This window comes from Equus przewalskii, chromosome 4, assembly GCF_037783145.1.
Source record: "Equus przewalskii isolate Varuska chromosome 4, EquPr2, whole genome shotgun sequence".
Lineage (NCBI taxonomy): Eukaryota > Metazoa > Chordata > Mammalia > Perissodactyla > Equidae > Equus > Equus przewalskii.
The window spans coordinates 3,828,895-3,842,013 of NC_091834.1; the positions used below are offsets into that span (position 1 = coordinate 3,828,895).

Genomic DNA, 13,119 nt, shown 5'->3' on the forward strand with positions numbered 1-13,119 from the left:
GACACGAGCAAGGCACCTGCAGGAGTTTTGTGCTCTATCATCTCCTCCTGGCAGCTGTGCCTCCCAGTCATAAGTCGTCCTGGGCCTGAACTTTTCATTTTTGGTTAAGGTCCAAACTCTTTATTTGGGTGTTCTTTGATATCAGTTCTGACCATCCTTTCACTGTTGGCTTTGTTAAGGAACTTCTGTTTGTTTCATTCCTTTCTTGGGCCTTGTTTCTCTGTTAAGTACCTAAAAAATGGGAAGCCCATTTACTAAGGGGACTGCTAAAGGGCAGCCCCCGTTCTGGGACTCCTGCTAGTTTTATGTTTAAAGAATATGGACCTTCTACATGTAGATCTTTGTCCTGCTGGATTCATATTACTCAGAACAATTTGAGGCTTCAATGGCCTAAATTGGGCTCCTTTGAAATCCCTAAATTGTTTTACTTGCATGCTCAATTGGAAAAAGGCTATTGAACTAAACATATTGAATGGGAAGCTTATTTCAATTGGTAACTTGAGGGCTGTAAATGAAACACCAAAAAAGTTGCTTCCCTGAAAGCTGTTAATTCTAAACTCTCCAAGGCCAATTCAGACCTCTCTCGAAGACTTGCAAAGCTAGAAAAGTTGGCCAACACTTCTTTCACCACTGTCACGGCCTCCCTTCTCCTCCCCTCACATTCAATTCCAAAGACTGAGGGGAAGTTTTAAATTGTAATTACCCCGAAACTCATAGGAGAAAAAAAAACTTGCATTTTTCTCTCTGTCCTTTGAAGTTGTAAATTTTACCATGTCTTTAGAACGTAAACACCCCAGGGGACAATTGTCTCTAAGCCAACTCACAGCATCTGGAAGGGCTTCTCTGTCTGAGTCATCTATGGCTGCTGCCATCTGAGGGTTTACTCCCTATCTGTTGAGTGCTGAAATTCTGTCTTGTGTTGTTTGTCCAAACAGCTGTAGCCAATGAGTCAGAAGCAGAGGTAACAACCTGAGGCTTGCAACTGTCATCTCTTTGTCTCTTTGCCCAGCGAAGCTTTAACATGGAAATTTCATCTTCTAAAAGCTCCTGAGATGTTCTTCCCTTGGGAACTCCAACTGGGTATATATTTAAGAACTACGGTCCTTCCTCTTGTAAATTTTTGTCCCATTGGACCAATAATACTAAAGATGATTTAAAATTACAGTGGCCACGTTGGGGCTCCTTTGAGCTCCCAAAACTTGTCTTTTTGCACACCAGATTTGAGAACTGCAGACCAGACAAATTGAACGCAATCTTTAATTTCTAAAGAATCAAGCATGCCACCTTCCAACACACCTGCTTAAAAACGATGGTCCCAGAAGCTGTACATACTTATAAAGAACAGCAAAATCTTACTAAGCTTGTTTTACGTCATGAGAGTTTGGCTTGGTAACTGTCAAGTTGGAGGCCAAAATATGGTCAGACAGAAACGTGGGTTCCACCCCACTTGCAGCTAGGGTCGTACCAAACTGCTGCCAGTCTCAGGGGAATTCCACTGACCCTTAGAAGGAACGTTCCAATTAGACAAGATCGTTTAAGAATTGCACTTAAAAGCAAAGGCTTCAGAATTCCAAAATAGCCTTATTGAAAGTTTTGTTGCAAAAAGCTAATGAAACTTAAGATATAAGAGGCACCTAAAAGAAAAGACTATACAAAAGTCTGTTAAGTTAATTCCTTTACAGACGCCCCATATCTACCTTTGAAGGAGGGCCCTGTATGGACCCCTTCCAGAGTTAATGAGACTCTGAGAGATTTTCTGGTAAAATGCTACATTATTCCCTTAAATAGTCAAGGAGAAACTAACGTTAAAAATTAATGCAGTTGTTTAATACTGCCAGAAACATTTACTGTTTGTCCTGGCTGAAACCTGACAAGATATTTGAAATGATTTAGTAACTTATTATCAGGAATTGGCCCGATTGGAAGCTGATATTTAGAGCCTGATAGGAACTTATTTTTAGGCCTTCTTCCATAAGTTAAAATAAAAACTATGTACCCAGAGAGAAAGAAACAAAATCAGGGATGACGTAGTTGCCCAGATAGAACAACCTATGATGTCATTTAAGTTACAACCCAATTTCTGAGGACTTGAGAGCAACTGTTCTTATCTTACAAATCTTTGCAAAACTGGAAATGCATCTCTGGAGGCAGTTCGGAGTCCACCCATTCCCTTTCACCAATGCCAAAAACCTCCCCTATTTATCTCAAAAGGCTTGTAACCTCTCCAGGGACTGTTATCCAGACCATCATCAATTTCCAATACTGAAGGGGAAAAAAATGAAAAAAGAGGCAAATGACTATAGAAGCACTCTTGTCCAAAATCTAGCATTTTAAGTGTCTTCTTCATAGATATCAGTAGAAAAACCTTTAGTCGTCTAAGCAGAAAACCTTAATTTATTTTGTCTGCCAGAAACAAAATTTGAATCCAACTATTCTTTCATAACTAGTGAGCTTTGCATTACTGTACCCGATTCATGGCAGTAATTTCAATTTTATAACAATAACTATGGGCTCTCTATGTATGTGTGTCTATACATATGTATGTTGTAAACATGTGATATTTTTCTACCTCCAGATGTATAATTTCCAAAAGAGCTCTATTTAATTGACTTAAAGTAAGTAAATTATTTCTAAATATAATATAAATTAATGCAAATGTTTTTCAAGTTAACATAATAAAACTTTTGTTTCATCTAACTGTACTAAAAGTCAAACAAATTCATTTTATCTCCATTACAAAATTTGGCAGCAAAAAATGGAGGGTTGACTTTGTATAATATCTCATGAAGTTTTTGTAGGTTATCTAAACATAATTACCAAGAACAAGTAAACTAAATAGATGTAAGTAAAATAAAAAGGGTTTTAGGTAAACTTTTTAACAATAATTGTGTGTTATGGTACATGTACTTAAAAACAGCTTCCATGATCTTTTCGGTAACTTGAAACCTTAGAGTTTTACTGTTAATTAAATGATGAAAAATTCATTGACTATCCAGATCATTTTCAAATAGAATAAAATACTGAAACATTAATTGCTAAACCAGTCTAAGTTACCAACTTTTGGCTTCTTATTACATAACTAAAAGATGCTTGGGTGTATTAACAAACATGTCTTGTGTCACCTTAAAAAAAATTATGCTATGAGAAAATGTGTTTTCAGTAAAAGAAGGTCTAAGGAATAGAGATATTTTTGTTAAGAAAGTAAATTTGTCCTAAAGTAAAACTAGTTACAGGAAAGAAGAAAGGACAAATTCTGAGTGTACAAAGAAAGTTATAGAACGTTTGTGGGAGAGGAACCCTGAGAAAAGAGTTTTATGCATGGTCTAGCTGGCTAAGATTGGAATGAATTTTAATGTCAAAAGTACACCGGTGCAAAATCAGAATTTGGTTTTTCTCTCTATTAAAGGACAAAGTCTTTTCAGATTATTGGTCTGGTCTGCTCTTAATAAGAAATTATAAACAAAGTTTCTGTACCTTTAATGTAATCTGCCCAGGAAACAAAGACTCTGTGTTCCGTCTTTATCAGGTCTTCCATTACTTAGAAAAGTTGAGTCTTTTCTGTTAAAAGAGCTAAGTTTTTGCAGCTATGTAACCTTCTATATTTGTCTCACAAATATTTTCTGTCACTTTGGTTAAATAGATAATTAAATGTTACGTTCATAATGATCTGTGATGCTATTTAGGCAAGTGTTTTAAAACCTCTTCGATATTTTTGACAAACTTCCCCAAATCAGGTTCTAAACAGTCTTTTTTGACCTCTAGCTAACTTCGGGACTTGTCAGAGAATCCCTGAAACATCTCAAAAGATTTGTTCTCTCTCTTTATAAAAAGAGGAATATCAAATTAATTAGGCTTATCTGACATGCTAAATTACACGGGAAGCATTGTTAAATAGGAAATAACATTAAGCCATTTTTATGTTATGTCTTTATAAGTATATAAGAGCTCCAGAAATTACGTGAAATTCCTAGAAATCTAATTGTCCTGGTATAAAATGTTGTCTCTCATCAAAATTGAGGCTCACACTAGATATCAGGAAAGTGCCTTAGCTGAATTTCATGCAAAGGCAGCAACAGAATCTACAAAGGTTGTCACACATGTGGATGAAGTCCGTTCTGCTTCTGCAAAAACCTGACCCCTCATTGCCAGACTTTCGCCATCCTGATGTGCTTGTAACATGGTGAAAATCTGCTCCTGAGCCAGAGAAATTAAGATGGGTAAACAACGGCTGTAAATTAAATGGGACGGCTGTTTGGCTCTTCCTGGCTCCTTGGCAAACCCCTTTTTTTGTTTTCACATCCCTTTACCTACCACAGTGCATTAAGAAAAACTATGTCTGTCCCCAGAGGCCTCAGACTCTTCCCTGTGGGTCCTTTAAGCATCTGCAGCTAAATTTCATTCAACTGCTACTCAGTACAGGTCATCGTTATGTCCTTGTTATTGTATGTCGGTCTTCCAGATGAGCTAAAGCCCTCCCTTGCCACAAAGCTGATGCCCTCACAATGGCAAAGAAACTGTTAGAAAAAGTATTTCTCACCTGGCACACACCTTCCACAGTCTCAGAGACTGAGACGCCCACTTCACTGGGCAAATCATAAGAACCTTAACAAAAACCTTACAAACTTCTTGAGATTATCACTGTTCCTATCACCCTCAATCATCAGGCAAAGTCAAGAAAACGAGTGGACAAACTGGATTTGAACAGAAAAAATATTAAATTACACGGGACTGCACGAACTAAGAAAGATGCTCTACTGGTTTGTTTATCCAGATTTAAAGGAACCTTTCCTCTTAAGCCATCAACAATTTGGTAAGATATACCTTTGCAAACAAAGACGACACATTTACTTTTTCTCTCTACCTGATCCCTCTAGAATTCAGAAACTCTCGATGAGTATTCTTACTTTTCATTTGTATAAAGAATCAGGCCAAGTTTTTAATATAAACAAATTAGTTTTTACTGTGATTATCTTTGGTAAAAAAAAAAAATGAGGGTAATTCTAGAGCGAAAAATTATGTTTGCACCTTTGTAGGTATTGGATTCTAGTCTTGTTAATTGTCTCTGAGGTTTTGTTATATACCTGTAGGCTGGACTCCCCTGCCCTGAAGTATTGCTTTTGGTCTTACCAACTGTTTGCTGTACTCGCTTTAGAAAAGATGAACTCACTCCACATGAGGTGGTCACGGGCAGATCAATGTCTATTGGTGTACAACCTTCTGCTGGTGCCTTGCTGTCTTATGCTACTATGACCAGCTACTATGAGTCTCTAATGTCTTATACTCAAGCCTATCATCAACAGGTTAAAGAAGCTTTCCAAGATCCCAATTTAAAGGATCCTGCTGGTCACAGTCTAGAGCCTGGTGACTGAGTATTCTGGAAGCAACATCAGAGGAAGACAGACCTCAAGCCCCACTGGGAAGGACCTTACCAAATGCTCCCAACTACTGACACAGCTGCAGAACTAGAAGGCATTTAACCTTGAAGATACATCTCACAGCTAAGGAAGGCTCCACCTAACATGGGGGCCTGTACAAACACTGGAGGCCTCCAAAGCAAATTAACTAGTAAGAGAGGCAGCCAACATCTGAGGCAGACAGTTTTCTCAAGATAGCGGGACCAGGCCTGTATACCTTTTACTCACTGTTGCTTCTTACCTTATTTTCTCCCCCTCTTTCTTGGAAAGATAATACTCTTATCCACATCTCCCAGTCTATTACAAAAGAGGGAAATCTTTCTGACTGTTGGATTTGTCCGCAGAAGCCTCGTTCTGTATGTGAACCTAGAGATCCCTTAGTACCTTTAATTACCAATCTCTCCACCATTTCTTCCCCTAATTCCTTGTGCTAAGTAGCTAGGATTTCTTGCCTAACCAATCAAACCTCCAGAGATTTAAGAGGTAAGATTTGCAACTATTGCAAATACTTGTTTTACTTGAGTAAACACCTCTGGCAAAGTAAACATTGAACTAGACAAAATCAGAGCACAAGCCGAACGGTTAAACGCAGTGCCCACTGACACCCCATGATTCCTTGATCTCTTTAGCTGGCAGTGCCTCCTGGTTCAGGTCTATTCTCCAATTTGGACTTAGCATTTTGTTTGTTACTATAGGATTTCTCATTGTTGTAAAACTTAGTCTTCTCTGCATAGCTCAATGTTATAAAAACACCACTCAGATAATGGTCACTCAGTGCTTTGAAATGACTACAAGAGCTTATGAAACTTCACATGAGAAACTTCAAGGACCTGCAGATGTTTGCCCTTAAAAGAACTTGATGGTAGAGGCTTCCTCTGCTCTAGCATTCTTGTTGCTCAAATGTGGCCTAAAGGCTCCTAAGGAAACCACTTTCCCTCCTACATGGGACATACCATACCAGGAATAAGCCTTCCTGGTGACAAGACCAATGATGCTTTGACAGCTGATCAGCAATACTTTCCCATAGTCGATCAGCAATGCTTTCCAGTGTTTGATCAACAATGCTCTCAGAGAAAGATCTTGATCGAAAGGGGAAAATGTGAAAGATGACGTGGGTGGAGCCAGATTAAAGTAGAGCCAGAGCAGTCATTTCAGAGGAACTGCCTTACACATCTTGTTTTCTTTGTCTTTCAAACTGGACCAAACTGTCACCATTTCAAGAAGTCAACAAAGACAAGAATATCTTGTTTGTATGGATTGATAAGGCTGGACTTTGCTGATGACTGAATCTCAAGTCAATCTATGAAGTACAAACCTAGCCTTACCCCATAGCACCAATGAACTCTTCCTTATTACAACTTATCTTATCTTCCTCCCTTTTCCCCATAAAAACCCTGAGCCCCTCTCCTGTAATCAGAGCACATTTGATTTTCTACTCAAATCTGTGTCTCCTCAATTACAGTTCTTGAGACCACAAATAGATTGTTTGTTTCCCTTGCAGTTTATGGCTCTTATTCATTGATGTGTATTAAGAAGCCAAAGAGGAGGAGAATAGAGTGTATTTGCTCATATTTTTCAAAAATAAACAATGTAAGGATAAATTAAAAACTACTAAAATTTGTTACCTAGAGAAAGGGATCGAATAGGGAGGATGAAGAAGAAGAAATGGAAGCAATGCTCCTCCGAATATTTCTCATTTTTTTTTATTTTGTTGCCATGTAATGTTATACAAAATTGAAAAGTGGTAGAACAAGACTAATAACCAATCACATTAGCGTCTATAGGAAACAAGAGTCATTAAAAGTGGGTCAACCAGAGCCAGCCATGATGGTCTAGCAGTTAAAGTTCAACGCACTCTGCTTTGGCAGCCCAGGTTCAGTTCCCAGTCATGGAACCATAGCCATGCTGTCGTGGCAGCTCACATAGAAGAACCAGGAGGATTTGGAACTAGAATCTACAACTAGGTACTGGGGCTTTGGGGAGACAAAAAAAAAAAAGAGAGAGAGAGAGGAAGATTGGCAACTGATGTTAGCTCAGAGCAAACATCAAAAAAAAAAAAAAAGAGAGAGGTCAACCAGACCATAGATGCCTCCTGAAATGATGCACTAAGAAAAACATAACACTCCGTATGCATATTCTTATTACCAAGAGAAAAAAAGGAAAAAAAGAACTTGAATATCAAGTTTGTAGATCTAACTACAAACTTGCAGGAAATAGAAGAAACAGAATAAATGAAAATGATGCCAGAGGAAATAATGAGAATGTGGGACATTTTACATGGCAAATGATCTGTTTCTTTCAATAAGTAAGTGGCATGGAAAAAATAAGAAAGGAAAACTATTGTAGGTTTCAAGAGACAACCAAGTGCATTATGTGGACCCTGTATGGATTTCAACTTACCAGAGCCATACATAAAAAGGCATTTTTGAGACAATTTGGGAAATCCAAATATGGACTGAATATGGAATATATCTGAATATTATCAGCACTAGATGATATTCGGGAATTATTGCTAATTTTGTAGACAAAGACACTGTGGTATGTTCTGTAAAAATGTCCTTTCCTGTTAGAGATGCACATTGAAGTATTTACTACTGGTAAAATAATACATTTCCTAGGATTTGCTTTCTAACACTCCAGCAAAAAAGAGGGAGAGGAGAATAATTAACAAGACTGGCAAAATGTTGATTATTGTTTAAGCTGCATGACGGGGGATCACAACACTTTTGTGTTATGTTTGAATTTTTCCATAACAAAAAGGTAGTGTTATAGAGGCCTCTTCTTCTTGTAATTAGTAGGCCCATCTGGAGATTTCATTTCCCAAGAAATGAGAATCCAATCTGCGAAATTAGTTTCCTCCAAACAATGGTTGATTCTTTCATCTTGAAACACACAGTTAAACTGTCTTTCTATCTGCCGTTATGAGAACAGTTCCCATTTTTTTCTGTAACTATTTGCCTTACTCACAGTTTCCATTCAATCTTCTCTGTTTGCACAAATAGAGACAAATACATATTTATAAATAGGCATATACAGGCAGTTCCTGCTGTGCAGAACTGTGAAGTAGGAGACCATAAAAACGCCTGCGCACTGAAACCACGCAAAGCAAGCTTAACAATCAACGGGAAAAATTACACTTGGTGGTGTTCTTTAAAATGAATTGTCAAAACATTAAAAACTCTCTTACTGGCATTTATAACTGTATAGGAAGGAAAAATGGGGAAAAAGCAAAGCTCATATTTATTGAGTACACGGTCATTTAAAATATTAGAAACATTGAGGATTAAAGAATCTTATTTCTTTGTTAAAAAAAAAAAACCAACTTTTCATTTTTCTCTGAGGGTGGAGGAGAAATGAATTAATACATATCTAACCTATGCTGAGCCCTCAGACTAAGCAACGCCATGCACCTGGAGATTTACATTTTCCAAAGTCACAGCTGGTTTCTGTTTTTCCTAACTTATGCTGTGAAGTGGGCATCTTTTCTACACCTCGGTGAACTGTCATACCCCTTTGTAAGTCTGCATCAGCTTTCAATGTGTTATCCTTTGTGCTTTCAATGTCACGAAACGTCTCTGAGAATTCCTTTTCTAATAAAACTTTAGGTTTGAAGTGGCTATGGTGTGTCTTGGAATTCTGTGCAATTTTTTAAAAATTCTCTAGAGGCTTCGAGTTAGACACTGGACATGATCTGATTGCATTTTATAAGACTGCTTTCAAATATTGACAATGAGGTTCATCCCTCTAGATCAGCGGTTTTTAATAATTTTAGTATCTTATAGCAACGGTTTTCAAGTTTTTTTCATGTGCCATTATACTCAAAATGAAACTATTCTAGAGCATAAGGGGTGGGGATGGGAGGACCTAGAATTCCATCCCCTAGGTCTGTCCCTCAGCTCCTGAGATCCCCCGCAAACCTCTCCAAGAACACAGCCTGCAGATATTTGCACTCCATAATTGATCACAGGTCTGTGGTTGACAGTAAAGTCAGATCAACTAGGATCAGACGTGTGGGTTTTTCCCAGTGTATCGGTGCTGCAGAATCATCCCAGGCTTGGCAGAAATATCCCACGCCTCTATTTCTGTCTCTCTGTTGCAGACCACTGATTAGGATCCAGTGTTACTCTCCATGTATTCTTCTAAATGATGCTTCAGACTGTTCCCAGCCCCCAGCACCTCCCTCAACTGTGGCTTTCACTCCACTTTTCAATGCCCAGCTTCACCGGCAGCTCCCCAGCTCTGCCTGCGCTTCCCGAGACACCTGCCTGGGATCCAGAGGCATCACGCGTGGTCCCATACGCATCTAATTGGTGTTGGTATTTCTCTCCCCAAATGCCTTTTGCTATCTTAGCTTCTCTTAGACACACAGTCTTTGCTCTAAAAGTCTCCGCATCCTGAACTACTTCTTTGCCCTCTTTACAGGATCAAAGCCAGCGTTGGAGCTGGTCATTCCTTTTACTGACCATCAGTCTGGCTTTTAAGTTGGATCTCACTAATGTTTTGGCCACATATTTATGAGCATAACTCCAAGGCAGATGGCATAGAGAATGGAGGGGGGATGGACCACAGAAGGAAGTACTAGATTAGAAAGGAAGGAAAAATCCTCCTTTAAAGCTTTCCATAATGCTATTTTTTTTTTTTTTTAAAGATTTTTTTTATTTTTTCCTTTTTCTCCCCAAAGCCCCCCGGTACATAGTTGTGTATTCTTCGTTGTGGGTTCTTCTAGTTGTGGCATGTGGGACGCTGCCTCAGCGTGGTCTGATGAGCAGTGCCATGTCCGCGCCCAGGATTCGAACCAACGAAACACTGGGCCGCCTGCAGCGGAGCGCGCGAACTTAACCACTCGGCCACGGGGCCAGCCCCTCCATAATGCTATTTTTATCATTATAAAGATGCAAGACAGGAGGAGTAGGAGAAAGGCAAAGGGAGAAATTGAGTAGAAAGGTTCCATCAGAAAGAGGAAGAATGAACGCCTGTCTAAATGTTCCTACAAAATTTGGGGAGGTTACTACAAGTGTGGCGCTGTGTGTGTGTGTGTGTGTGTGTGTGTGTGTGTGTGTGACGTTCCTTCACTTTTCTGAGTGAAAACAGACCGACCCAGTTCCAAAAACAGTCTGACCTCACACCTCTCATAAAATCTAAAATCTATTTGAGAGCTTCCACCAAAACTGAAGATGTGTATTTTAGAACGCTTGATTACTAACACTCACCAGCTGATCTTCCAGTCCAAAAAGACGTTCCATGTAAGTTTCAGACAATCTCCGAATTTTTGGTTTCATTGATGGATCAATGTACATATCCCTTTAATAAAGTCATAAAACATAGTCAAAAATTTATTTCATTTTGGGTCAACTCAGTGGTGTAGGGGTTGGGTTCACATGCTCTGCTTCGGCAGCTCAAGGTTCATGGGTTCAGATCCCGGGCATGACCTACACACTGCTCATCAAGCCATGCTGTGGTGACATCCCGCATACAAAACAGAGGAAGATTGGCACAAATATTAGCTCAGGGCCAATCTTCCACACCAAAAAAAAAAAAAATTTTTTATTTTATTTCATAGTAGTTAGTTCCATAATTAAATCAGTGATCTATACAGGTGGAGTGTAAGAGAGGGCAAGGAAAAGACACTTCCCCTTGGGAGAAGTATATCAGAATCACCTGGAGGGCTTTTTCAAACTACCCCCCTCAAGATTTTGCCAGGCTCCCCAAGAGGGCATGCCTCCCTTTCCTCATCCCCAACTTGAAATAAACTGCCCTATGAGCACATTATTGATGAGAGCACCCTATATTTCTCAAGCTGAGAACAGGAGGGAAATGTTCCTGTTGAAGTCTTTGGGACTTAAAAGCCTTTGGAAGGATTCTTCAGCAGCCTTAAGATTGGAAGCATTCGTTGCAAAACCTTTTTTGATACCAGACAATGAGCGTTTTACCTTCAAAATAAAATATCTCCTTACTATAGATCAAAACAACACTTACCAAAGGAGACTTTCGAGACCGCTTTCCATTATAGTAATGATCGTTTCCTCTAAATATCTCAGCGGGTCCTCAGGGCACGTAACAAGTACACCACATAACAGAGCCTGGGGAAGACGAAACGCAGTCAGTACTTCTGGATTCGCACGTTCTTACTAAGCAACAGGTAGACGTTTCTCTCATACAATGACAGAGCCAAATAATGTGACAGTTTTTTAAGTAAACATGCATTATAGACACCCCTGAGCATTCATTCAGTGTTAATGTTTTGCTAAAATCAAACCAAAATGCAGTTCACTTTTACTCTTTCAAAGAAAATCCATCGTAAATGACACAACGAAGGGTCCCTGCTCAGGGTTCTGCGTTATGTGAGGCATACTCTACGGTCAAATTGAAGACATTGTCGTGATATCTTATGTCAGTGGTTTCTACCCTTTTTAAGTATGAGGAACTCCTTTCGAAAGTCAAAAAATTCCACAGACCCAAACACAAAAGGGATTGAGAAAACTACCATCAAAATCTACTGTGGGGGGCTGGCCGCGAGGCATAGTGGTTAAAGTTCTGAGATCTGCTTCAGTGGCCCAGGTTCACCAGTTCAGATCCAAGCACAGACCTCCACCACTCCTCAGTCACGCCGTGGCAGTGACCCACGTACAAAATAGAGGAAGACTGGCACAGATGTTAATGCAGGGACGATCTTCCTCACCAAAGGAAAAAAAAAAAAAAATCTGTGAATTCAAGATGTCTTTTAAAAATGTATTTGCATTTTATCTGTCACAACATCTACAGAGTTATATTTGAAAAGTGGTAGCCTAGTTCACACAGGTGGAAAACAAATGACTTCCTAGATCTAAGATAACGTTTAAAGCACAGATAGGGATCTCAGAAAGCTGCTGCCATCTTATTTCTCCCAAAAGAAGAAACTTCCTGTAGAAGCACTGGTGAGACATACAGAATTATTGACTCTCTCTCCATTGGAGACAGAAAAAGGTTTACAGCACCCATCCCACAGAAGCCCCCTGGAATCCTCCTTAGACATTCCTCTTTGCCTTTTTGGTTCACTGCCTCCTGGCGGGGGGCAGGGGTGAGTAGGCGGTTTCTTGGGCCCTGCTTCCACGTAGGAAGAATGCAGAGTTCATCACACTTTCACAGACCAGGTGTGAGCAGATCCCAGCCTGGGGGTCCTGTCTTAGACCCTCAGCAGTTCTCATAGTATTCCTCTAAAAAAAGGGGTGTAATTTCTCCTGATTGGACCCTGCGCAGCGTTTCCCCCTTTGCAATAGCTTCATGTCCCCGTCTTAGTGTGCAGCCTGCAGGCTGGAAACCCAGCCCTTAAGACTAAGGCAAAACAAAATGGTAAAATGGTAAGACGTAGGTGTCTCTCCCTGTCCAGCTGCTCCTGACCTCGCCCCACCCCAGCTGCTCGCGGTGAGCACTCAGCCATCGGCTGACTGACTTCCTTCTCCCCCAAACCTAGAGAATACGGTTGCACGGGAGATCAGGGGTTGTCACCATAGGTGCAAGCTAGATTTGAGTGGTCCCCTGTTACCTAGGAGCTGAGGTCTTCTGTTACCTGGAGGCCAGACTTCAGACAGCTCCCTGAGCAGCCCTGATGACTGGCCCACCTACTTTCTGGCACTTTTGTGCCTGGGTCCCCGAGTCCTGAGTTTCTCTACTCCCCACTCCATGCCCCCTCCTTCATCGTCTCCTGGCACGCTGAGGAGGCCTGCAT

The 13,119-nt window shown here is 40.1% G+C and overlaps 1 protein-coding gene across 10 annotated transcripts in view; it reads right to left on the bottom strand.

The window, feature by feature from the left end:
- Window positions 1–13,119, bottom strand: part of FBXL13 (F-box and leucine rich repeat protein 13) — a 211,788-nt gene that overhangs the window by 182,872 nt on the left and 15,797 nt on the right. For all 10 annotated transcript variants that reach the window (XR_011539373.1, XR_011539374.1, XR_011539375.1 and 7 more), the window contains exons 2-3: window positions 11,391–11,494; window positions 10,625–10,715 (exon numbers count right to left, since the gene is read on the bottom strand). Coding sequence is in view for 7 of the 10 variants with exons in the window: in XM_070617032.1 (XP_070473133.1) it covers window positions 10,625–10,715; window positions 11,391–11,494 (195 nt within the window). In the remaining 3 variants the exon portion in view is untranslated. The remainder of the gene's footprint in view (window positions 1–10,624; window positions 10,716–11,390; window positions 11,495–13,119) is intronic.